The sequence below is a fragment of the Vanessa tameamea genome, chromosome 2 (genome assembly GCF_037043105.1).
Source record: "Vanessa tameamea isolate UH-Manoa-2023 chromosome 2, ilVanTame1 primary haplotype, whole genome shotgun sequence".
Classification (NCBI taxonomy): domain Eukaryota; kingdom Metazoa; phylum Arthropoda; class Insecta; order Lepidoptera; family Nymphalidae; genus Vanessa; species Vanessa tameamea.
In genome coordinates, this window is record NC_087310.1 from 6,112,245 (window position 1) to 6,139,533 (window position 27,289).

At 31.0% G+C, this 27,289-nt stretch overlaps 1 protein-coding gene across 1 annotated transcript in view; it reads left to right on the top strand.

The window, feature by feature from the left end:
• The window catches only part of LOC113401385 (tyrosine-protein kinase Dnt-like), a 52,345-nt gene extending 26,134 nt beyond the window's left edge, over window positions 1-26,211 (top strand). Inside the window, exons 2-13 of the mRNA XM_026641288.2 lie at window positions 194-321; window positions 4,089-4,195; window positions 4,532-4,662; window positions 10,895-11,081; window positions 18,480-18,607; window positions 20,241-20,356; window positions 22,184-22,361; window positions 22,652-22,814; window positions 24,147-24,290; window positions 24,562-24,721; window positions 25,523-25,659; window positions 26,035-26,211. Coding sequence (XP_026497073.1) covers window positions 194-321; window positions 4,089-4,195; window positions 4,532-4,662; window positions 10,895-11,081; window positions 18,480-18,607; window positions 20,241-20,356; window positions 22,184-22,361; window positions 22,652-22,814; window positions 24,147-24,290; window positions 24,562-24,721; window positions 25,523-25,659; window positions 26,035-26,146 — 1,691 coding nt within the window. The 3' untranslated portion in view covers window positions 26,147-26,211. The remainder of the gene's footprint in view (window positions 1-193; window positions 322-4,088; window positions 4,196-4,531; window positions 4,663-10,894; window positions 11,082-18,479; window positions 18,608-20,240; window positions 20,357-22,183; window positions 22,362-22,651; window positions 22,815-24,146; window positions 24,291-24,561; window positions 24,722-25,522; window positions 25,660-26,034) is intronic.
• The last annotated feature ends 1,078 nt before the right edge of the window (window positions 26,212-27,289 follow it).

Consider the following 27,289-nt stretch of genomic DNA (forward strand, 5'->3'; position numbering starts at 1 on the left):
TTTATTACACTCGTTGTAAAGTTGAATTTTATTTGAAAGTTCGCAAATGCACTCTACGAAATTCATATTGAGTTTAAAGAAAGATAAATGGTAATAAATAAAAGAAGCGAATAAATCAATATAAAGCCTATCAAGAGAATTTGAAGCAAATATTGCGTCTAATACTTTCTAACAATGTGTCTTCTTGTTTTAGGATTAGACGCAGAGCTGTATTACGTAAGGGAGGGTGTAGTTAATACCTACGCGACAGGCTTCATAGTACCAGTGCCGGCGCATATTGCAGATTTGGAATTTATGTGGCAGGCGCTCGGGAAGAGACCGGTAAGATATAATATACAAAATCGCAAGGTTTTAATAACATTTATGTACTTGGTAGCAGGGCTTCGTGCAAAGTCTGTCAGGGTAAGTACCACCTAGTCATCATTCCACTGTCAAGCTTATGTACTTAGTATTGTTGTGTGCCGGCTTAAAGAGTGAGTGAGCCAGTGTAACAACAGGCACAAGGGACATAACTTTGCCAAGGTTGGTAGCTCGATGATAATGGTATTTAGGGATTTATTTATTTATTTTTATTGAAAAAGTTGCACCATCAACATATCACTAAGCACTTAATATTAATAACTGATGGGGGTAACTTTCAAAGTGATACGTCTTTAAAGGTGTAAACAACATTGAATGTTGGGTTGAGGGATGGTTAATATTGCCTACATTTGTAATATCTTTGGGCGGTCGTGATCACTTACCATCAGATGGCTTATTTGTTAGTCTGTCTGTCTATTTTAAATTTAAAAAGTAATACTTATATTAAAAGTATGCAGTTTGTTGGTACTGCCTCATCGTGCAGTCGAGACGAATGTTGTGAAATTGTATATATGTCTACATACTTACGGCTGCTTTAAGAAACGCAGACGAATAAAAACTTTTTATAGTGATTTAATATGTATTGCGAATTGTCTTGTAGCAAAGTTATGAGGACAAAAACAGTCTTATTTCGTAACAAATCAAATTAAAGTTACTTACTTACCTAAATATTATATTAGAACTATCGAGATTTATACACTTTTTAAAATAATAATATTTAATAAAGAATAGCCGAGAAAGAATACTAGAACTTGACCAAAGGTTGCGGCTACGAATTCGTGTTTAAAATTCATTTCCTGCTCGATTATTAAGTGAATTATGCATCTGTCGAAAGATATTCTGCCACCACAACGTAGAAGGTCTTCTAACGAGAAGTGACCAGCAGAGGGACATTTACAGTCGGGTAGTGTATTTATTTTTATTATATAAAATTATAAATTTATAAATACGATTAAATATATTTTTTAAAAAAGAATCATTAATTATCTCAAATATTTCTCTGATCCGTAATCAACGCTGAAGATACGCCGCTATAGCAGTGAATTAGTCATCCATTCAAACACTGTTTCGAATAGCAACTTTAATTGTTCTGATGTTGTTTCCTCACTTTCCAATTTGGCTTTAAAGCGCTTAATTTTACGAAACAAAAGACCAGATTATGTCGTCGTTTTTCATTGAAATTCTGAAGCGTGTTTCCGAGTGTTCATTCTACAATTTATTTGATAGATGTTTTAACTAATTAACTAACAGGCGTTGCTTGTAACTTCGTTACATTAACAACATTATTATCTAAGCTTGTCGTTTCTTGTGCTCTCGTTAAACTGAAATTCGCTCTTCCAATAGAATAAGACCAACCCAAAATTTTATCGAATTCTATTTTTTTTAAATATAGAAACTTGCAAATAAAACCACAAATAAAAAAGGATAAAAAACACATACAAGTGCCAGTACATGTTTTGTAAGCATTTACTGTATAATATTATTTCTATAAGTATGATAAAAAAACTATTTGTTATAATGATATATAGTTATGAAAACAAAAATATTAGCATATACAATAATATTTTAAAGAATAAACTAATATCGTCCAAAAGATTATTCCGTGACATTGTATACAAAATGCTGTTTCAGTTTCAGTAAATTAAAAAAAATATATTATTAATTCATATATGAAAGAAGACCTAAAATTTAAACCATATTGAAACAAGAATAAGTTTTTTATAAGCCGAAATACAAGACGAAACATTCCTTGCGATCTAAACAGAAACTGCACGCATGTATTATGTTTTATTTCATAACTATTTTGAAAGGAAATAAAAATAGTATTGCTGCTTTAATAAAATCACGTTAAGAATTGTTCACTGCGACATTTTAAATTCTGCGCAGTTGCTTTACGTGATGGTTGCAGACTGAGAACTGCAATTTCTAGTTTTGCGGCGAATTTATTAGATCAAAGTTACTTAATAACTTTTTAAAATTCATGACATGGAACTAGTGAAATAAAGAGGTTTTCGACCATTATTTTGTCTGTAGACAAGATAGTCTTGTCTTAAGCACTTAAAGCACCCAGGTGCAAGCAGTGGTCTGAAGATACCGCCTTACCTACTCCATTTCCCATTAAAATTTTAAGAGACATTCAAGAACACCATACCGATAGACCAAGACTTGACTATCATCGACGAGGCGCGGCGCCCGGATTTTTAGCACTCGCAAAATGAATTTAGAATCATAATATCATGATGATTTTATTGAATTCGCCTTCACTTTTTGCATAAGCTACACTGCTAAAAATTGAAAATATGCTCAGCAGCGGCGAGCATATTTACATTCACTGTTGAAATCTACAAAAAATCTAAATATGCGTATACGATACTTACACGGCTTGCCGATACTTACTAATCCACATAATATAATTAGTATATATAAAAAAAGTAATTTCATCATTTTAAATTATTAGTATCGGATAAGATGTTTACGATACCAAACCCGGACTCGCCGGGAGGCTTGTAATAGCCGACTTAAAATGACTTCACTCTCCTTGTGCTTACTGTGATGCATTTAATAATGTTGACTAATAGTGATTGGTGGTTGTGACGTGGTTAACTTCATTTTATAGAAGTAGATGTAGCTCTGTATCAAAGTAAAAAAAACATCATTCACTATGAAACTTTATATTTCAATTTTGATTGTGTAAAATCGCCTTGGGATGTGAGAAGAATCGGTAGAAGTTTAGCAGGATTTTATTTTTGAAAGGTCTTGCTTCCGTAGTTACATTCGTTTTAAAAACGTGTACATTTTTTCTTTGTATATTAACATAAATAATTATAAACCTCATAAATTTAAATAGAATTTCTTTAGCCAAGAACTCGTATATTCAGTGATTAATTTTTAAAGGAATGTCATATTGCTATACGTCTACATCAAAGCAATGTATTTTGCCGAGTAAGCTTAACATATTAAATTTTCAAGGCATACGTGCAATGAAAACGCATGCATCATTTTAATCTTAAAGTACAGTTAAATGGTATTTCATATAGTCGGTGGATTATTCTGTGCTGTTTGTAATCCTGAGCGCTGCAAAATGTGATGGAGGTTGTATTAAAGCCGTAATCCCAAATCTATGGAACTATTACTATAACAATGATTATTTAAATTTTAATAAATTTTAAAAAGTATTCTACGTATATTTTTATTTATTTATATTATATAGATAGACTGGCGAATGGGCTACTCGGTAAAGGGTTATCAAACTTGGGAACTAAAATGTTTTATTCCTTGTGCCTGTAGTTATACTGGCTCATTCACTCTTCAAATTGAAATTCAACAATACTATTTATTGTTGTTTTGCGGTAGAATTTGTGATAAGTGGGTAGTCAACCCGAGACCGTCAGTCAGTCCGAGAAACATACGGATAAATATAAAATAAGACATAAGTATTAAATTATAATTACTTATTAGCAAAACCATTTTTCGTCATTAATTTTTGACCGGTTTTTTTTTTAAATCACTTTTAGATTTAATTATTTCTATTCTTACAATTACCATATTCGTTCAAGTAATTACCTACCTTACCTAAATGCATGATACACGAACATACTCGAGGGTACATAAAACTTACAATAAAGTCGTCATTTTCATTTACAGATAATAATCAAATTCAAGTCGACTGTTTTCATAAAATGATCTCAAAATCATTCATTATTCATACAAGTGTTGTTTGCTCGCAGTTGCCGTACGTGATGGGTATAGACTACGAGAGCAGAGGCGCCATGCTGCCGCCGCAAGTCAATATATCCGAGCGAGGCTACGTGCCTACCACGCTGCAGACGTTTAGGTAAATTGGCCTTACCAAGGTCAAAGTTTCCCCTTGTGATTTCAGGGACTTAGGAATTGTTATTGTTTCGTAAGTTTTTTCATATTTGTGATATTGCGATTTATATTTACTTGGTAATGTATTCATTTTTAAAACAAAATGTTATGTTAAATAGCTTTTTAAAGGCTTTGATTACTGAAAGTAATTTAATACATGTTTTGATGATTATCATAAATAATAAACACTGTCCGACTATACATTTATACAAATTGTCTTTGGATACAGAGTAATTTATTGATTCCATAAGTATACTTTATATATTTTCACATAGCTATATAATATTAAAAAATATACTAGGGTTCGTCTACCGTGTACGGGTTCGAGGAGTGCGGAGATCTTAGTTACGATGCAGCTGAATATTTCAGCGCCAGACCGCGCTCATAAAGACGTAAGACTGATCTTCAAGAGGAATAAAATTTGTTTGAAAGGTAAGTTAATTTAATTGTTACCGCACTTTTTTAATAAACGAACGCAAAAGTATTTTTGTGTATTCTTTTTTTAAATTTTAATTTGTAAAATAAAGAGATTAAAGAACGAAACAAATAAATTATTATATGCATTAGAAATAATTTTCACACACAATTATACCAAGTGAGAACTAAGCATAAAAGGGGTGCATATCCCTTAAAGAGGTTATTTCTACTATACCTGAGGAGGAAAATAATTTGACAGAAAATTAAGAGATACGCCATACGTATAGTCATACGAAAGCTAAACTATATCTGTATTAATATTATAAATGCGAAAGTAACTGTCTATCATTCTGTATGTTGTGCTTCTCAGCTAAAATGTATCATCGGTTTTGATGAAATTTGGTACTAAGAAAGTTTAAAACTCCGAGGACGGATATACGATTTTTTGCACTCTCTAAGGAGAGTTGTTGGAGATAAATGGTTGTGTATAAGTCTTGAAGCATTTCCATTACAAACTGAATTCCACGCGGGCAAAGCCGTGTAGAATAAATCAGATATATTATATTCTCAATCATTTGACAATACTTATAATATATCAATACTTATGACAATACGTACATAATAATAGATAAAAGGTAAAATATTTCAATATCTTTTATGAAAGTTGTATGAAAAATAGTTAAACTTACACCGTATCCTCCCCTCGAATCTCTTTTTAACAACCAATAGATGCACTAAAAACATACAAAGCAATATAAAACGAAGTTTCCCGAACACTTTGTCTGTGGTAATAATAATAACAATAAATTTGTCGACTACGATTGCCGTTCGAAGGAGGGCTTCTATCATTCCGTATTTATTCAGAATAGCTGTTGTACAATCCACAATAAAGGCTGAATACTTTAATCGCATTAAATAAAATTATGGAAAAACTTTTTATATGAAACTAATTTATTTACTTATGAACTAAGCTGAACTAAATATTCTTATTTCAAATTCCAATATTATTAAAAGACTTAAGGAAATATTATTAACGTTTAAAATCCCGAAGGAATTGTAATAAATATTCAGATAAATTTTAATGTTTTAAATTTTATATAAAGAAAATGAAAAATAATTCTGCTAGATATATATTCAAACAGGTTGTATTGGAACTGCCTGAACTGTCTGAAATTGCTACCAACTCAGACAAACATAAAAAAATAAATTGATGAAAGCAAATAATTAAGTAATTTTATTTAAGTTACATACCTAATGTTCTATCTTAACAGAAAACATTTTAAATAATCCAAACTCATGCACAAAGAGGTAAGTTTAGGTACCAGTCACATTTATTTAACTATATTTAGGAAATGTGTCAGCGCCACACATTAAAGTGGATTGGTAAATTAATTAATACATCATTTCAAAAGAATAATTTTACTATTGATAAAATATTCACTTGAGAACAACGACCATTAGAAAACGACAAGAAAACATTATTAAATAAATGCTTAGATTTACTTTCGATTTCCATATTATTTTTGCTTTCGTTCAAGTTGTCAATATTTTATACATACATTCTTTTATGAAACTGTTTAGTGTTTATTTGTTCGAGCATCGCATAATTATTACTGGGTCGATTTATTTTATGCCGATTTGCACTTCCTGTCATAACAATTACGACTATACAAATATAACCAAGCTCAACCAACATAAGGTGAGCTTCCAGTATATGCATAATATTCAAAATTATCTACTACTACAATATCATAGATACGAGACTGTGTCTGTGAAGTTGTTTTTTGTAAGAAGTAATAAAGCAGAACATGATTTTTCGGAGTTTATAGGCCGCATAGTGAGACATACTTTACTTTTAATCAGGGAAAAATTCACAGTGCAATACCGCGAAGAAAACTAGATATATAGGAAATGTTATATGTTATTTTAAGTTGGAATAAAATTCAAATTTGAAGTTTAAGTCAAACGAAACCATTTTTTTAAATTTATTTATTTACCAATATCTTTTTAATTATTTATACCAATTATTATACCAATTTATACCAATTATTTACCAAACAGTTTGCCTAACTATACAATACCGTGCCTTATCTACGTGTTATTGTTCCTCTCTGTTGATTTTCATCTCAAAATATTTCGAATTCGTATATTATTATCGACAAAGCGTAAAATTCTGCCCAGATGAGCAGTTGATGATTTGACGTTTTATTAGCATAACAATAAAACTTATTTAAATTTTATTGGCATCTATACGTAATAAAATATTTATAAATTAATATATGATTATCGAAAACCTGTGTTTATTATTTAGTAAGTCAATTTAACTTTTAAAGTAAGTTTAAATTACTCTTCTATAAATAGGCCTGAAAAAAAGTTAAAAGTTGATTTAAAAAAAATGTAATAACTCTTTTCAAGAAATATCAATAGAATATTTGAAAAACACCAGAAAGAATAAAGCTATAACATATATGAAGTAAAAGAAAAAATATATAGTTTTGTATCTAAATAATAAAAATATATCAAGCCTTAAGCTAAGTATAATTAATTAATTATTATAATATATATATTTAATTTTAAAATTTTGAACGCGTCTAGAAACTAGTTCATTCATATTTTTGCCGACACACGATTTTAAAAACAAAAATTGTTCTTTAATTTTAAAATTTAAGCTAATCCTACTACTACTTAAATAACTAATACTACTTATTATTACATTCTCGCGTGTGTATGATTTTATGTCCCTTTTAATAATATATTTCTTAATCTAAATACTCAGGAAGAAAAAATAAATTTGTTTCCACAATGTACGAAATATTTAACGATTGATAAATGTTATTTAATAAAAAGTAGGTGATTCAAAATAGGTATTTTACGTTCTTTGTAAGAAATATCTTTGAAGCAAAATCATTTGATTCTCACAGTCGAACGGATACAAGTTTACTCCACAAATCACTCCCTCGCATTCTTTATTAGCATGTAGACGAATCAGTAAACGCAACAGGATATTTTGCGAGGGAAGACGTATTATGAGGGGCGGTACTCGATTCCCCTCTTTAATGTGTTTACAAGGAAGTATCGATTGTTCTATTGTACTTTTATTTGACTTGGAAATTTCATGTTGCCTCTACGAGCCTCAAGTTTATTGTGCGTTTTATCAAATTCGCGATTCGAATGTCGGTAATTGTTAGATTGGAATATGATTGGATGTTTGTTTTTGTGTGATAAATTATCCAATTGTTTTGTGTTTAGTTCATCTTGAGAGATGTTAAATTATAATTAATTAATATTATTATAAAAAAATATTAGTCTATCATTTTATAAGTTATATTTATTTAGTTATTTTTTAGAAGTTATATTATGAAAATTCTAGTCATTTTATCGGAAGAGGTTTTACAGAAACATTTGTATGGTTGTACTCGTAGTATAATTAAAAGGCTACAAACACAGTTTACGACCACGACGTCGCTCACAAAATGTTTCTATATTCATGGTGCAGGTCTTTCTTTATGTTTGCTTTTTAAATTTGACAGCTAATACCTAAACCTCATATTATAATACAATCGGCAGATAGAGTGCGTAAAACATTATTGTGAAGTTACAAAAGCAAATACAAAATCAAAAGCGAAATCACGCATCATTTTGTTAATAAGTCAAAAGTGCTCACTAATCATACTTTATTTATTGATTATAACCTGAGGTTGAGGTGTTTACGGTCAAAAGCAATTAAAATTGTTCGTCATGTTTTACCCGAATACGCATTTTCGCGTAGGCTATAGATAATATGGTGATATCGATTCTGGACTGTCACCCACCAAACATTTAACGCACAATCACGGGATATCAAATATCATTTATTTTTATTTATTATTTTTATATCAATAACGTTCTTAAGAATTAGTTATGGAATTTCATGGATATAAGTGTATAATACAGATGAGCTTATCTCTATAAGATATTTCTGTTATTATATTAGTAATATTAGTGTGTAATTATATTCAGATAGGTACAGTCAAAATACCAAACTATACTTATCCTTTATAAACGATACATTATTTGTGTATTCCCGATTCGAAATATTTCCAAAAGTATGACAATTTTATTCGTTAGTTTAACTTAGATACTGCTATCCGAAACTAATGTGCAAAAGTTAGACTCATAAATGCGTGCAGACTGTTTTAATTGCGATTTTAAACTTTGCTAAGAGGAATTTGCTAAACTATTATAGTTTACGAAATGTGAAATTGGCTAACGTAATTTTCATAAATCAGTTAAGCAATTATGTTATGAGAACTTTTTTATTGTATTTATATGATGAGAATACCAAATAGCCACTCCAATGGCATTGTTAGACGTATGCATTTCATCTTAAATTGCCGCGGTGTCTAGAATTAGCCTTCACATAAAGTGCATGCATCATCATCAGCCCGTGTCAGTGTTATCTCTCCCATGATACGCCACAAAGCTCGAACATCAGTTCTCCTCCTCCAATATATGTCTGCTGTCTTACGAATATATTGTCCCACCAAGCTACAGAGCGTCTTATACTACGTTTACCAACCTGCGGTCTCTAATAATGAACCAGTCTGCACCAACGGCCACGGTTCTGCGGCACACACTGCTACTGCATTAATAAAATTAATGTTATCGCTTCGAAGTATAATAGTCAGCCTGTGAATCATGATGATTATCATCTTATTCAGCCAGTCGCAGTCCATTGCAGCATATGATCAATTTTAAAATGTGCCAAAGTTCACAATTCCCCGTCACCCGCATCCAGACTCATCACTATCTTTACAGGTACAGAAAGCCATAACTCAAAAGTAAATGTATACCATAATTATAACGAGAATTTTACTTGTTCTTGGAAAATCGTTTGAAATTGAATTATTATTTTATTTCGGAAAACGAAAAGTTCTCGATAAATTTATTTCGTAACGAAAATTTAATATTTTTACTGTACAAGTTCTATTATTTAAATATAGTTTTAATGGAAAGCGTTTTTGAAATTTGAAAACCAACATACATTCATTTTTAATTTAAGAATATTAAAAAAGCGTCTGAAAGGGAAAGTTGGCTCAACGGTTGACGTTGCACCTGTCGCCCTTTCGTCTATTTCTTTCTATCATTCGAATATTTTGAAGAGTTATCATTTGTCGAGTTATGCGTAATATTGAACGTTTTTAATGTGAACCCTTTAGTGAACTATTTTCTTGGAGTAATAATTACTTGATAAACTTAATTTATATAAACGTTTATTTTATTTGTAGCTTCATTCATATAACTTTTTTATAATATTTTCCTTAAAGAACTATTTAATTGCTAAATAAAAAATATGTAAATTTAGATATTATAAGAACCTGACCTAAACTACAGAACTAATGACTTAACTACTACTACTGTACAAATCGTTTCAAACAAGCGTTTTAATTTGTATTCAATTTAAATGTAAGTTAGCCTTCTTAAGAGCTGCTTACACGAAAGAGCACTATTTAAGTAAAACAAGAGAAGTGAAGTAAATTTAATCCTTTATTATATTATATTCTGATTATTATACCCGATGTATACTTACATTATCAATAATATTCGGAATTTATTTCAATATTAAGCATATTTTTATAAAAATTAAGCCCTTAACTATATACAAATAAAAATTAAAAGTAGTTACTGTACAAATCATGACCGCGTGGAATGTATGTGTGGCAAGAATGCTAGCAGTTTTATGCTTAGACTTTGCATAGACATCGTAATTCCAATCCTCTGGGCAAAAATGATCCCCTGTCACCTGTGGAGGCAATATGGCGAGGTGTTATACTTTTAATGAAGGTTTTTGAGAAGAACTATTACTGCAAGGTGTTCGTGTTTTAACTGCAAATGGGACAGAGACATAATTTGAATTAAGAGACGAATATTTGGATCGTTTGTTTACTCCAGGTTTTCCGCTACGAGTCTAATTATTTTTTTTATATGAGACCGGCCTAGCGTTTCAATACATGTAGCATCCCACACTAGGGCCGTCTTCTTTCTCAGGGAACCAATGTCAGTCCAATAGATCTCTTGCCATCATCACGACTAATTCCACTGGGCTAAATAGGAGCGGCAAAATCAATGGTAGAAAGTCCTTTTTATTATATCATTGAGAGAGCCGTGGTGGCAAAGCCAACCTGAAATAAATGTTAATTATTCTTATGTAAATCAAGTTCATTTTTATATCGTTCTTCAATATTAAATATTTACGTTATTTTAACAGGCTTATCGACAATCGTAACGCACAATGAAACAGCAAGACTAGCTGGGGATACAAATCGAGGTTCTGGTGGAGTTCTGTTCGCAGCCGGAGGCTGTGCTGCAGCTGCTCTAGCACTATTAGCAGGTGCGGCTGCTGCAGGCACATTGTACAAGCGGGGAAACAAAGCTAGACATCATGATTCTATACAGTAAGTACTTTAAAGATACATTAAAGCTATTAAACTAAGTTAGTTAAATTATTATTACTAAACAAAGTAATGAAACAATGTCATACAAATAAATTAACTTGTTAATTTAAGATATACTTATAAACTCATAATAAATCATGATCACACTGTAAATGATCACAGATCAGATTGTAAAATATTCGCTATATATTTCCATGGTCGTTGTATCTGTCTGACTAATCATCTTTATATATATATTTAATATATATTTAAGGTGATTAGTCAGACAGACAGAGGATATATATCCTATCTTACGTCATATCATATATATATATATATATATATATATATATATATATATATATATATATATATATATATATATATATATATATATATATATATATATATAACTATATCATACATACTATATTTCATAAAAAAAATATGATATGATATTTAAATAAAGCGAACAATGCGAGAGCCGAGATGGCTCAGTGGTTAGAACGCGTGCATCTTAAGTGATGATTGCGAGTTCAAGCCCAGGCAAGCACCACTCAATTTCCATGTGCTTAATTTGTATTTATAATTCATCTTGTGCTCGGTGGTGAAGGAAAACATCGTAAGGAAACCTACATGTGTCTAATTTCAACATAGTGTATGAACAATATCTATGTGAAAAAGTCCAGTGCAAAAAGTTGGCAACATAATATGATATATAGACGATAATACAGCATACAGCTATGAAACATACCCTGTCAGTAAGCAGACATGACTAAGCATGTGTTATGGAAGATTACCAAAGCGCTAGTAATCATGCTAAGGCCTTATATATTATATATTCTTAAACAGAATACATAATTACCTTGAATTAATTTAATTATGTATTGACGAAAGGAAAAGCGAAGAGTAACGAATGTAAGCGAGAACATTCGACAAAAATATTGCTTTATTTATTCGGAGCATATTTATAATAATAATATGTATAAGTATATATGTACAAAACAAAGATGAAACAATTCCATCCTGATAAAGACAAAGAACAAGTGCAAAACCAATATTAGTGACATCCAAAATACAACACGAATATTAATGTTTGTTTTTCGTCAAACTGAAATGTAGGAGATCGAGAAACTATTTAATGTACTTTTGATAATTTAATGACACACTGACTGAACTGTTAATGGAGACTAGTCACTTCGCACACTTTTGTCCCTCGGATTATAATTGTAACTTAGTTTCGCTTATAGTCTGATGAGAATATAAATTAGAATACACGTAATAATGTAATCAAACCAATCAATTTACTAGTTATTTGGTTATTATTTTGAATTTTAAACCTGATTATTTGAATTTGAAGTAAAAGTATTCCATAAAAGCTGATATACATACAATTAATACAAGAAATAAGAATAAACTTGTAACCCCTACTTTCCGTTTGCATACGGTACCGAGAACGTTTTTGGGCAATGGTATACGCATATATAATAAGATACCGGGAAATGTAACCAATTTACCAGTTACGAAATTTAAAAAGTTTATTAAGACTAAATTAATCAATAAGTCTTATTATTCATTAAATGAGTACTTTTTAGAAAAAAACGCCTGGATTTAGGCTCGGGTTCCATCACAGGACATTAATTATTGTAAAAAAACAGCATTGTAAATCTGTTTATTTGAAAAGAGCAACTATGCGAGTTTCTTGCCGTTTCTTGCCGTTTCTTGTCGCTGGAGTCTGCTTTCCGAAACCTAGTTTTTTAATATCGACGATTTAAAAACGCTTCGTTGTGAAGTTTACTTCAATGAAATTGATTTGATTTGATTTGAAGTACAATAAGAGGTGGACTATCTTATCAAACCTTGGAAGTAGATACAAGAAATATAAGTTAGTTTCTTACATTGAGAGGACTTCTAAGAGGACTATTGTTCACAAGAAATTATGAGTTCACTGATTATTCCGAACTCTGTAAACCCAAAATCTTAAATAATTTAACGATATATTTTCCAAAAATATAATTATTCAATGTGAAACTATGTATCATTATAATTTCAATCAATGAAAATACGGATTAATTCATTTTTCGCGTCTTACGTAATGTTATGTCGACCCAGCAATTTATTTTTGATATAGGCAAATAGGGCACCGGATGGTAAATGGTCACCAACGGTACCAACAGCTAGACGAGTTCCACAAAGCCCTACCTACCAACCAAAGTATAATAAATAAATTTTATCTCATCTCCATTTCGTATAAAAACGGCAAATATTTAAATATACTAAACTTATCAAGAAATATACGTACAAAAACTTTCCTTATTTAACAACAAAATTTTAATGGGCTCTGTAATATCTCGGTGGCTATTACGATATAATTTAGAAGGAGTTAAACGTTGTTCCTCAAGAAAATGGAAAAACGGCGAGTTTCAAATGGAGTTATCTCACTTTTCAGCTTTGACTAATTAATTGTGAAAGTTCGTTCGAAATTTTATTATTTCTATAACGAGAACCTGTCAAATAGGATATAATTAATGGCAAATTTTCGGAAAAATTTCGTTTGTTTTAATGTTAAATCTTAAAGATGATAAACGAGTCGTTTGCATGGACTTGCTAGTCGTTATTTGCAGAACGGTATTTTTTTGGATAATTGGATAGTATGATATACATATGTTGTTAAATAATTCTAATTTCTAATATAAAGCTTGAATACGGTACATTTGTTTTTTTTTTATTATCAAGATTAGAAAAATACATTTTTATAATTTAGTTCTCAACCATTAACCGAAACGAAAATATTATAATCCAAATCGTTTCGATCGATAGATTCATAATATGTAGTAATTTCGATTATCTGGATTAATAAAACCCTGTCTCAATGTCGATGTAATGAAAAAATAGTTCACGGCGTTTTATTTTGAACAGACTGGATGACTCTCCGACAATCTTTGATCAATACTTGTATAGTAATAATCAGAAATTAATAAGAACAATAGGAGGGTTTGGGTTGGGCGAGCCGTTCGGTGAATTTCGTCTCCTTTTCGACGAAGTCTAAAGACAAATATGATTTATCCTTCCTGTAATGGTATACGCTATCGTGAAGTGGACATTTACAGCGGGTTTGGTAAGTAGGGCATATCTTGAGTGATATAAATTTCATTTATATTACTAAGTCTTTGTAAAGCGTTTCTGTTACACCAATTTTTAGTTATTCAAAAGCCAGACAGCTATGCTTCGTATACTCGTACATGTGAATGTACAAACTATTTTTTTATTCCAAGTATGTAATGCGGACTTAAGACAATGTTGTAGTAAATACATATAACAAATAGGAGCATATACAAATGCTTTTGAAGTTCGAATTTAATATTTGAATCATTGCATTAGTAGTATTTGATAATATGATACTTATCAATGATAGTCGATCAAGTAAAGTAACACACCATTAAAAAAGCTGTTACTTTTGCAAGTACCAGTAATGTTGTTTCAGGTTTTTATAATGATTAAGTAAATTAAATAGTTGTGCATATCTATGTAATAATATTTCTCTTTATATCTAATGTATTGTTCTTGATAATATGTATTGTTACAAATAGAGTCAGTACATAAAAAAATCCAGGGATTCGATTTTAGCTCACCATAATAACGTATGATATTTTGATAATATTTGGACGCTAATATAATAGTTTGGTACTGTCGACCTGGTATTTTATCAAAAACATCTCTTCAATGGTTACTAGTAAAGACTCATTTAGTTTGTTTTGACGAGTATCATGTATTCAGCGTTCACACCAAACGTAGTCAGCTACTAACTTTAAGCAAGCTCACGTTCAGCATTAGTGTGAATGTAATACGGATTGCAGTTCCGGTTTACACTATGCACACGCTCAGCTGCTGACTGACGAGAACTGCTAATTGGCTACTGGTTAGCTAACCAATGTCCGCGGCGCGTATTGTCGGAATATTTCAATAGGTCACTGAGAGTGACTACGCACAGCTTTGTAGCGTATTTTTCTCTTACCGTGAAGGAAAAGTTTAATATGTATGGTAAACCAGTAAACTACGTAACGATCGCTGACAGTCGGTAACTGACTTCACGTAATATCACGTAAGGTATGAACGCTCGCTTTATATTTATAATGAACGATTTAATTACAATATGTTGCCTATTTCTTTATTATTAAAAATCATATCTAAATCATTTTAGGAGAAATCAGATTTAACTTTAGTTTCTTAAAGTGAAGACATGAAAATACATTTGAAGAATACTCGTACTGTTAAATATGTAGCCTATGGCTTATACTCTTCCCTCCATCTATTAACATATATATGAGGGTAGATCGGTGATACCGATCTTATCGATAGACAATAAATTATCCATAATCATAAAACATAACATAATCAGCCTGTAAATTTCCCACTGCTGGGCTAAGGCCTCCTCTCCCGTTGAGGAGAAGGTATGGAGCATATTCCACCACGCTGCTCCAATGCGGGTTGGTGGAATACACATGTGGCAGAATTTCGTTGAAATTAGACACATGCAGGTTTCCTCACGATGTTTTCCTTCACCGCCGAGTACGAGATGAATTATAAACAAATTAAGCACATGTAAATTCAGTGGTGCTTGCCTGGGTTTGAACCCGAAATCATCGGTTAAGATGCACGCGTTCTAACCACTGGGCCATCTCGGCCCAGTGGTTAGATCAATCATCAAATTATCCAGTGACGGTTAATTGCCCGTTGCTTGTGTTCTAGATGAAAAATGGTGCGCTTTCACGTAGATGGCAGAGGAGACTGCTTTACGATGATGCATGTTTGTATTCGTATGTCTGTTAAATACTAATGTTTTTACTTTTATTTTAATAGAGATAAGTTTGTTAGGTTTTGTTGGTTTAATCTTTTATATTTTTATGATGATAGAAGTCACATTGTAGAATGTATTTTTTCGAATATGGGATATGTTGTGTATCAAATTCATCTGTCTTTTTAATTTCTATACATATTATATTTTAATTTCAAAATATGAGTTTAAAGTTTAATCGGACTTGAAAATTAAACAAAGTACGTTTTACTCATTGAAATAGTTTTTGCCTCACCATAAATTGTGCCATGTCATTAGCAGCCTGTAAATTTCCCACTGCTGGGCTAAAGCCTCCTCTACCTTTGAGGAGAAGGTTTGGAGCATATTCCACCACGCTGCTCCAATGCGGATTAGTGGAATACACATGTGGCAGAATTTAATTAGACAAATGCAGGTTTCCTCGCGATATTTTCCTTCACCGCCGAGCGCGAGATGAATTATAAACACAAATTAAGCACATGAAATTTCAGTGACGCCTGCCTGGGTTTAAACCCGAAATCATCGGTTAAGATGCACGCGTTCTAACCACTGGGTCATTTCGGCTGTGCCATTTCAACTTGAGGGAAAAAAAACGTTAGTTATTAGTAATAAGGTATAATGATTATCTTTATAAAAATAGGTTCTTTTTTAATGCTTGTTTTATGAAGTACTTGATATCAGAATCATTTTGTATCTGACATACATATTTGCAAAGAGCTAAACAGAAACCGTAGGTAGGTACTTTTTATTCGTATTCAGAAAGGTCAACAATGTTGTTATATAATTTATTTATATGCTGCTTGTATTGTTATTGTATTGTTTTATTACATATATTAATCAAAACACGCACTCATCTATACTTCTATACTATAATATTATAAATGTGAAAGTAACTCTGTCTGTCTGTTTGACGGTCTTTCATGACAACCAACCCCTAAAGCGCGAGCTCAGGCGCGGCCGACAACTAGTCTTTAATAAATTCTTATTTGTTTAAAAATAAATAAATATAATATATATCTGGATTGTATAATTATATGGTATTATATATTTTACATTATTTAAAAAAAGAGAATTGTTTGTTGTTTAGATTTCTATTGTAATTATTATTATAATAACAATTATTCTCTTTTTTTTCTCTAGATGTAATAACGGCAGCCCCAAGCGGCTTGTTTGGATTTGAAATTGTACCGTTCACCTTGAATGGTTTCGCATATCGTATTCGTATTAACTTATTTCTAGATTTTATACTTACGTTCAATTAACAGAAAAATAAATACCTAGATGTTTATTATTTTCCTTAATTTGAATAGCAGCTGTTGTTTTTTTTATTTAAAATTTATATATTTCTTCAAAAAGAAACGCTGAAGCTTGGCAATGTATATTTTACAACAATATAAAAATGGATATAAAAAAATAATTTTGAATGAATACCTTTATCATATTATATGAAATGGAGTTTTTTGTACAAAAGTTTTACCTAAGAAATAAAATTACAAGTCCTATGTTGTTTAAATGTTTCGTCATAATTAATTTCGGAGTATGTTACAAAGTGTGTTCTTTGTTCTTAAATAATAATATAGCAGCATCTTAAGCCACCGTCTCTGGAGCATTGTGTACGCTGCATCTAAATCTTTTAATGTATAAATGTTTTGCAGAAACATCTGAACAGTAATTCTCTAGAGATTACTGATATAATATTATTATAAACAAGAAGAGGATTGCATTATATTTATAAAATATTTATTTGGACTTTTGCAAGTCCGACTCCCTCATCAGACTTTCAACCTACAGTTGTAACTAGTATTGTTGTATTCTGGTGTAAAGAGTGAGAGAGCCAGTGTAACAGCAGGCACAAAGGACATAACATCATATTTCTCAAGTTTTTCAGCGCATAGGCGATGTAAGGAACGGTTAGCATTTCATATAGTGCCCACGTCTATGGCCTGTGGGACCCACTCTCCATCAGATTGCCTATTTGCCCGTCGAAAAACCTACACTATAATAAAGCAATTTTTTTGAATACCACTATTCATTAGAAACATTTAGAATTATTTTCGCCATCGCAAGCCGCTTTGGCACTAGATATAATAATAGATGTTACAAAGTGCACAATAATTTCCATTATAAGTTGCCTATTATCCAGATCCAAAAAAAATAAATAAATTATACGAATCCAGCATTTGCTTATTCGAATCGTTATTTCCAAAGTCCATACCAATCGTTGATCTAAAAAAATCTGTAGCCAAAAATGTTTAATTTTATACTGCGAGTAGCTATCGAAAGATAAATCGCATAAATTATACAAATAAATACTACGATAGCTTCTATATGGTTATTTATTAAGTCTTTGAATTTGTCACAAAATTTATGTTGATGAACGTTTCATTTTAATACCATATAATTGATATTCTAAGAATTTTGAATGGTATTCCGTTACCAGGTAGATTGCTATAAGCGTCCCATACAAACCGTTGGCAAAGATCATATATTTATCAATTATGACTGAGATTATGTTATTATATATCCCTAAATATATATTACAAGTGTTACTGGCTTTATTCATGTTAACGAGACTGTGATTGTAGCACGTCATACACGACTGCAGCGTACGGCAGCCACCAGAACGTGTTGTTACGCCTAGACAACCTCGGACGTCCTCCAAGCTCAACTGGTTCATACGCAACTATCGCAAGCCTACATAAATTTCCTTTTGGTAAGTAATGAAAATGAATATAGAAGATTTTTAAAAAGGTAACTATTAATAATTCACACTGGTGGAATGAGGGTAAGTAATCGCCTGATGGTAAATAAGAGGTACATTTTTTCATAGACGTTGACTCGTGCACATTACTCGTATCATAAATAATATTATATATTTATAATTTTTTGTAACAAAGCATAATATGTTACAAGCGTACCTATATATTTCTCTTCCGCTTGACCTTATTAACCGTGCCTCTTCGAGTTTCCTTAATGCATTATAGGAAAAAAGGTAGATATTTTATGGTTCAATTCTAGTGAGGATAATTATTTCGAAATATTGCTTTAATTAATAACTTAAACATAGTTGTATTAATTATAATCAATGTCTTTAAAATCATAGTAGTTTATAAAATAAGTTAATTAAAAATTATCACTGCAATGAGTTCTAATATTTCTCTCGTGACAATGAGTATTGAAATTCGCTGTGAATTAAGTTTTTCTGTCGTCCCTTATCGCTAGCAGCCAACATTTCATTGCGTTATTGAATGAGAACATTTTCAAACGAATTAATCAATTTGCATCCGCCTGTGGTTCTTTTGTTCACTGTATACTGAATTTTATCAATTAATGTTTTTTTTTGTCTGTGTGTTTACACATGTCTCCCACAAAAATGATGACTAATTATAGAGTAGATCTACTATTGGTAGTGGTTTTATACTCATTTTAAAGTTTCATTTCTATTAACACAAGCATGTAATACATAGACGTAAATAATCATAGAAATTGCAATTTTTTTCTGTAACGACGACCAACAAAGTAATGTTTTTAGCATAATTACAATATATATTATTATTTTGAGTCTATTGAGATACGAAAATAACATAAGTATTACTCCTACCAAATTTTTTTGACGTTCAAAATATGCTATAGTTTTATACTGATTAGTTTTTAAATGCACTCTGGAAATACAAAAAGAGGCAATTAAATAAAAAATATATAACTACATATTTTCTTAAGTAAGTCTTAGTGTCATAATAATCAAAATAAAACAAAACAATGTATTATTTTGCAGTCTTGTTTTAATTTGTTTCGTAACCAATTAAATTATTTTAACAAATATAAGTTCGTATTGTGTGGATACGGATAAATTATATAAGAATTTTACTCATACTGAATAAATATTTTACTAAATACATATATACTGTTTTAATGCGTTCACTAGCCGCTAATCTGGGGCTTCCTCCTAAAACTGTCCCTGCTCGTTGGTCAAAGGGGCCAGCCGTCAGCCATTCCAGAAGTATTGATTTGAACCCGGATCCACGTTAAACGTTTATGTATTATTTTTCTATAAAGATCTCTCGCTAGCAGCCCGCAGCTAGGAAGTCGACAGTTTTTACACTTCTGTGACTCGGAAAGCTCGTTAAGCCTGCGCTCGATTTCTTTTCACTTGTGTCGTATTACTGTCCCATGGGACTAAGAAACTAATCGAATAGAGTGCATCTCTGTTTGCGCATAATTTGTGTACTTTACGCGCATCTTTAGTGTATGATATTAACTATCGTTGCAAATAAGTGGTCGTGACGACATTATTAACTCTTATACTAAAACTCCGGGACAATTATAATTGAAATAACCCTATGCAGGTAGTCGTCGGTCTCCATCACCCTATGCGACGACACACATCGGTGAGCACATTTATGCTAAGCCAGAGTCACGAGTTTCCTACTATGCCGCGTCGAACCTCACACACGTGTCTCAGGTAAGGATTAAAATTTATGTTTTTTTTTTTATTCAATCCCTATATATTTACAATTTTACGGTATTTTTAAATATGGAATAGTCAGAAATCATAAAATCAATAATCCCCTAATGTTACGATAAAGATGTGTAATTTGATTTGCAACGGTAACGGTGCCCCGCTTTTTATAGATGTATGTACATCGTTAGTTACTAGTAGTAGTAAAAAAAAATCAAATACATTAATTCCAAAATTAAATAATTTTATATAACAATTCTTTGAATGATAATATTCAAAACGTTTATCACAGTCGAAAGCATTTATCGTTAAAATAAAATTGAATTTACTTTTATAAGGTTTCTTACTAAGCAATAAATTTTCGCAACCCTAATCAATCTATCTAACATAAGTACCGGAAAACACCAGAAATACTGGTCCTTTCCCGTTTTTGATAGTTTACTAGAACGGAGTTTTGGATAGAAAATTACAAAATAACTGTAACAAACGTGTAATATAAAATATTTGTCTTATATCGTAAATAATTTCTATATTAAATTTTAATTTTATATATAAATCGTAGGTAATCTTTAAGCACATTTTAATTTTAAGTACTCTTAGATTTGCAAATTTACAATCTAGATGCGCCGGTATTGTATTCATTATCTAATAAGGGCCACTTTCTTCAAACTTTTTGAGCGTCGTGGGAGATTGAATTGCGCAGAAAATGAGCCCTTTACCTCATTAAGGATCCAATTTGAGCGAGCAGCAGACATCCCTTCAGGTGATACAAACGTAATGCAATTAGTGATCTTCTTGGCATCATGCCTTCTGTTTTGCTGGAAGAATTATCACTGACCTCAATTTTATATGGAAGTTCTACTTCAACTTTGCACGCTCTTATATTGACGACTTGCGTGAACTACTTTTAAGGCTTTTCTAGTGCTCTTTAGTACTTAACCCGCATTTAGTGTACTGCGTTTAAATACGCGTAAATACTGTGAACGTGCAGAAATAAACATTACTTTGCTGTAATTGTGATAGGCTATTTTCATGAAAATATTATTATAATCAGCTCAGCAGTCAATGCAATACGAATAATATCTGTAATTTTATACATTTATTTTATTAAAACGTTTATCTGGAAACACTTCATTAGACTGTTCATATTCGTAACTTGTAACTTGTCTCTTCTAGTTTCGCATATCTTTTACTCGTAAACCTTGGCACGGAACAGCGTTTTTAATTTGCGACCCCTTTGTTCTTGAATTTATCGCCCCGTTGAGTTTTTAGGCGAAAATATGAATTAGTGTTCTATATAGAGTAACGTGCTAACGAAGGTGGGAATTATAAAAAAATTCTCTACCGTACCAATTTGCGAATAAATTAATTACCTATTTGTAATTACTACCTTTGGTTTTATTTTGAGATAACATAAATTGTTGTTATTCAAATATATTTATGAATCATTATACGGCAATTAAAATTCAATAATTAAACTATTCATGAAATTAGTAACAAGATAACAATTATTATTATCTACTGAAAAGAACTCCATTGAGTCTAAGCGTTCTTTAAATATCAGTTAGTAATATTTAAAAAAAAATGTATATCAATAACAAATTCTGATTAGCCATTTATTAAAAAAAACTAAAATTATAGTGTCAAAACACTTAAAATTACACACATCACATACATACATAACATTATAATAATTAATTAAATTGAGGACTTAAATAAAATTAATTAAGGTGATTATTTCCTCGAAATATTCGACTGTAAGTTTTATTTACGTCACATTAACACGCTAGTCAAATATATTTTTTTATATATCTTTGCTCTATCCAACAGCAAACTGTCACAAAAGATCGCATAACTGACCCAGCTGAACAACTTCGTCACTTAACAACACAGCGGTCTAACATACGTCTTGAAATCCTTGTCCATGAGGGAACTTTTGGAAGAATATATAAGGGTGTTTTCAAACGAGGAGATACATATGAGGAAGTACTCGTTAAAACTGTTTCAGGTAAGCCAATTTAGAAAAAAATGTGTGTCTGCAATGAACATTTCACTATTATCGTGACGCAAATTAGCTTCATCGAGTACATTTTTTTTGACAATGATTAAGAACAGTAGAATCATTGTCAACATCCGAAGCCAGAGATAAAATAAAAAAATATTTCATATATATTACTACGAAATGAAAACAAAACTCACTTATAAACATTAGTAAAATTGTTAAAAATTGTTACAATTCATTTCTAAAAAATATACATCAATAGTAACATACATGGTATTATTATTTTATAATATTAGAAGCAGCGTCAGCAATGCAAGCGGCACTGTTAGTTGCTGAAGGTCTAAGACTCTGTGGGCTTGTCCATGGGAATGTACTAGCTCCGATGGCTGCTTGTGCTGAAGAAGCCAGGAAACCGATGCTAGTTTATTGTTGTGTGTCACATTCTTCCAATCTTAAGCGGTAAGTCTTAATAGCCTTAACATATAAAGTGACCGTATTGATACAATATTTACCAATTATTATTAAAATGACTCGTGAATGCGTCTCACTCATACCAATCGAAGTTATCCAGATCTTAGTTGAAAATAAAACGAATATATGTAGTAAGATGCTAAAGAATAATCAATGGTAAAAAATGTAAGGCTACAAAATATAAAACAACCTTTGTTTACGTGCAAGAAGTGAAACTCTGCATCTATAATATTTTACTCACCGTCACTTAAAGGGACTGTACACCCACCACGCCGAAATCTTCATTGCATTTGTTTTTTTTTATAAACACTACATTTAGAAACTGAATATCATACCAAAATATTCATAAATTCAAGTAAAGAGCACTTGGCGCTTCCATAGTAAAGTGTAATTGAAATTTAAATACATAAAGATACATTACCCATAAATTCAACGTAATTAAATAATTTACTTTTTCACCTGTTGATAAGAAGTTTTACTCCATAACTTATTTACGTTAAATATATCTATCTACCTACCTAGTATATTAATTGGCTTTCGAAATAATGCTTACTTTTAATAGAATATATTTGAAGGCATCATCATAATATTTCATTATAAATACGACAATAATCCAATATCATGCAAATTAAGTCTCTTCGGAATTGAACGAATTGTAATCAGTAATACATACGATTATTAACTACATTTTTAAGTAATACTCACAATATTGACGACCTCCGTGGTCGAATAGTGTATACACCAGTTTCCATTGGTACGCCATTCCGATGTCCCGGGTTCGATTCCCGTCGATGTAGAAAAAGTTCATTGGTTTTCTATGTTGTCTTGGGTCTGGGTGTTTGTGGTACCGTCGTTACTTCTGATTTTCCATAAGAAAAGTGCTTTAGCTACTTACATTGGGATCAGAGTAATGTATGTGATGCTGTCCAATATTTATTTATATTTACAATATGAAATTAAATTCGAATACTAACATGTTATGTTCGTTAGTTCCTATGTTTTAAACATAATATTATATCGATACTGATAATGATAATTAAATACAGTACAATTATTACTAAATAGAAATATAATTATGTTCTAGGTTTAAATTAATTATTCAGCTGTGGTTACGATGCGGCGGTTTTTCGTTTCAAACAAATCCGTACTTAATAGATTTCTGGTTACATTATCGATTACGCCTTTATCATTAATCCTATCAAGTTACTCGAATTTTCATTTTTGAAATATGAATATTGTTTGAATCTATTCTCTGATCCATTTCTTTTACAGAATATCCTTTTAATGTAATATGTTATAAAGAAATTGTTTTACAAACAGGTTCCTAACATCATGTCGGCTTGGCCATCAAGCGGCTCCAGCGACTAGAGAACTAGTAGATTTAGGTGCTCAAGCGGCTTGCGGTTTGGCGTATTTGCACGTTCAACGACTTGTACATTCTGATATAGCTGCAAGGAACTGCATGTAAGTTGTCATGGAACCATTGCAACGCTACCCGAATATAATGAAGTGTTTTATACTGTAGAAGTTATTACCAAAAAAATAGAATATAGGTAATTTTGAATATTTAGAGTGTTCCGTTTTCGAATGCTTAGTTAAAATTCAAACGATTGAATACAATATTTAATAGAACGTATTATATTATATACTATGATAATTTTGGTTATCTATTAATAATATATTATATCAAATTATGATTATATAAATAACTTAATTGCAACTTTAATTCCTATAGAGTGGACGAGAAGTTAAGACTGAAGGTGACGGACAATGGTCTGGCACAAGATCTTTTTCCTGATGACTATCACTGTTTAGGAGATAATGAAAATAGGCCGGTAAAATGGATGGCGCCAGAATCATTACTTCAAAATCAGTATTCAACGGCTTCTGATGTGGTAAGCGCAATAAATGACATCACCCATAGTGCAAAGCGGCCGATTAGTAATATTTGATACGAACTAGAATACATATATGACAAATCAAATCAATATAGAAACATTATACATACTTTTTGATTGTCAAATTACTCTACCACCGGTTCGGAAAAGAAAAATCTCTGTCCTGGGAAGAACCGGCAAAAGAAACTCAGCGGGTCTTTTTTTTTGTAAATTTGTTATTATTTACAAATATTCACTATCACACCTTTCGCACGCAAGCGTTATTTAACAGTTTTTTTTTTTTTAATTTGGTAACAGAGGCATTTTGAATGCTTTCTGGGACCCAGATATAGAACCGTATACATTGCCTCACAAAAAAATTATTGACTATGCAATCGATTAACAGGACTAAAAAGTTTATGTTTGTTCCTTGTACCAATGCTATGAGTATGACATTTCCTTGCAAAATTATTAATATTTTTTTATACATACATAATATATATTGAGAAGCAACAGTCAATATCTTGTTTTCTTTAAATTTATGTCTCAGTTATTCTTTAGAAACCTAGTATCAAATTAATAGCCTAGTCGTTTCTCAAAGCAGTGCAGTTCACCTTAAGTCAATAAACCTTTACAGAATAGAGTGATTTGCTTTATATAGACTTTCCTATAAATAAATTTACTGCTACTTACCTCCTATACACACAACGATTAGACGCACACCGAAAGTTTGTATCATATTAGGAAATATTTACTTATAAAAATATTTGTTTACATAAATATACTATTATTATAATAAATTGCATTATTTTGAAACAGTGGTCGTTAGGAATAACCCTTTGGGAGCTGGCGACACTCGGCGCGTCACCGTTAGCAGAATTAGACGCAGCGGATGTTGGAGCGTTCCTCAATGGCGGCTATAGACCTTCACAACCACACAATTGTCCTGATGAGCTGTAAGTAGAAAAGTACATTTTATGACTTACTTTATAGTAGATATTACGGATTCATGTCTTATAATTTTACTCGAAAGTAAAGAAAAACATCATAATGACGCATCGGTTGATTTTTAACGTGGAATGATTTTGAAAAGTTGGTTCAAATCAGTCAATCCGGAACATGGCAGGAGATTGTTATTTGCGCCCAGCAGTTACATATTTATGATCTGTTACTTTAAATAACTCGTCCAAAACTGATAATGATTTCTTATAGAATCTTCCATGTGTTATTTATTTTGAATCAAAATAAAAACTCGTCAGAGATCCGCGAAATTAGCTTAATAGTATTAGTAACTTTAGATGTAATCTAAACTTGCGACGTAATTCTATCAGGTATGGCTTAATGTCCTGGTGTTGGACCACCTCGGCAGCAGCTCGACCAACAGCTCCGCAACTTTTAGCTGCACTTCATGATTTCAGACAAGCACTCAGCACTTACATTTAAGTCTCTTATCTACTAATATACTAAAAACATTATTTCTAAGAAGTCCAAAATTTTAAATATAAAACGCACACTATTCTAAACTGTTTTGTTGATTCTCGTAAATCTTCTACGAACACTCATTCTCTTACTGTTAAAGTCAATTTTTCAAAATTTAAGGCGATAAACAAATTACTTTTTCCTTCTAATTTAGATAATACCAATGTGCCTACTACATGATTTGAATATCCAATAATATTCTTTTTAATGGTACAATTTTAATAATAGCCGATTATTAATTTTAGTTATGATAATATTTATCGCCATATTAAAACATATAAATTATGCCGTTTGTAGTAGAAATTCAAATGAAGGCGATGACGGGACCTGTTAAGAAATTGAAGGAAATTGTCATCGTTAAGAATTTTTGATGTAAAACTATGATCAGATAAGAAATGAAACTGTATATTTTTGAATAAAAGTGATATAATATGTGTATAGAATCTTAGTTAGATAGATATAAAATTGTATGTTTACTTAAAGGGATTCTTAGAATTCAGATAATCTCTAAATACAATACCAAAGAATATTTGACATAACGGAATTAACAGCCCGTAATTTTACAACAGATTCGGAAAATAAACAGTACGTAATAAAGATAAAAATATAATCGCAAAGATTTCATTAAATACAGATAAATTAAACCAACAATCAATAGATGTACATAATGAATAAAATATATTCCTCTAAATAAATGAACTAGATGATACATTTATATATGATGTAAATACAAAGTCGATGCAAAGGGGATTAATTTCGATTGAAATAATATTGAATGTCGTAAACAAGATAATGCATTTAGTAGCTTAAATATATTGATGTTTTAGGATAAAGTTAATATAAGTTAGGTTAGAGTTCCTGAGGACATTGAAGTCCGTCCAGGCCGACATAAGGATCAACACCAAAACAGTAGTTAGTCATGGTTTAAAATGTAGAAGTGGCTCTGATGGATTATAATACTACAATACGTGAAAGTTCAATGACCTAAAATTAAAATAACTACGAATATATTAATAAACAATAACAATAAAAATAATAGAAGTCAAAATTAATCGTTGAAGTAAATAAGTAAATAAGAGCTCAGACTTAAAAGGCGTAAATACTTTA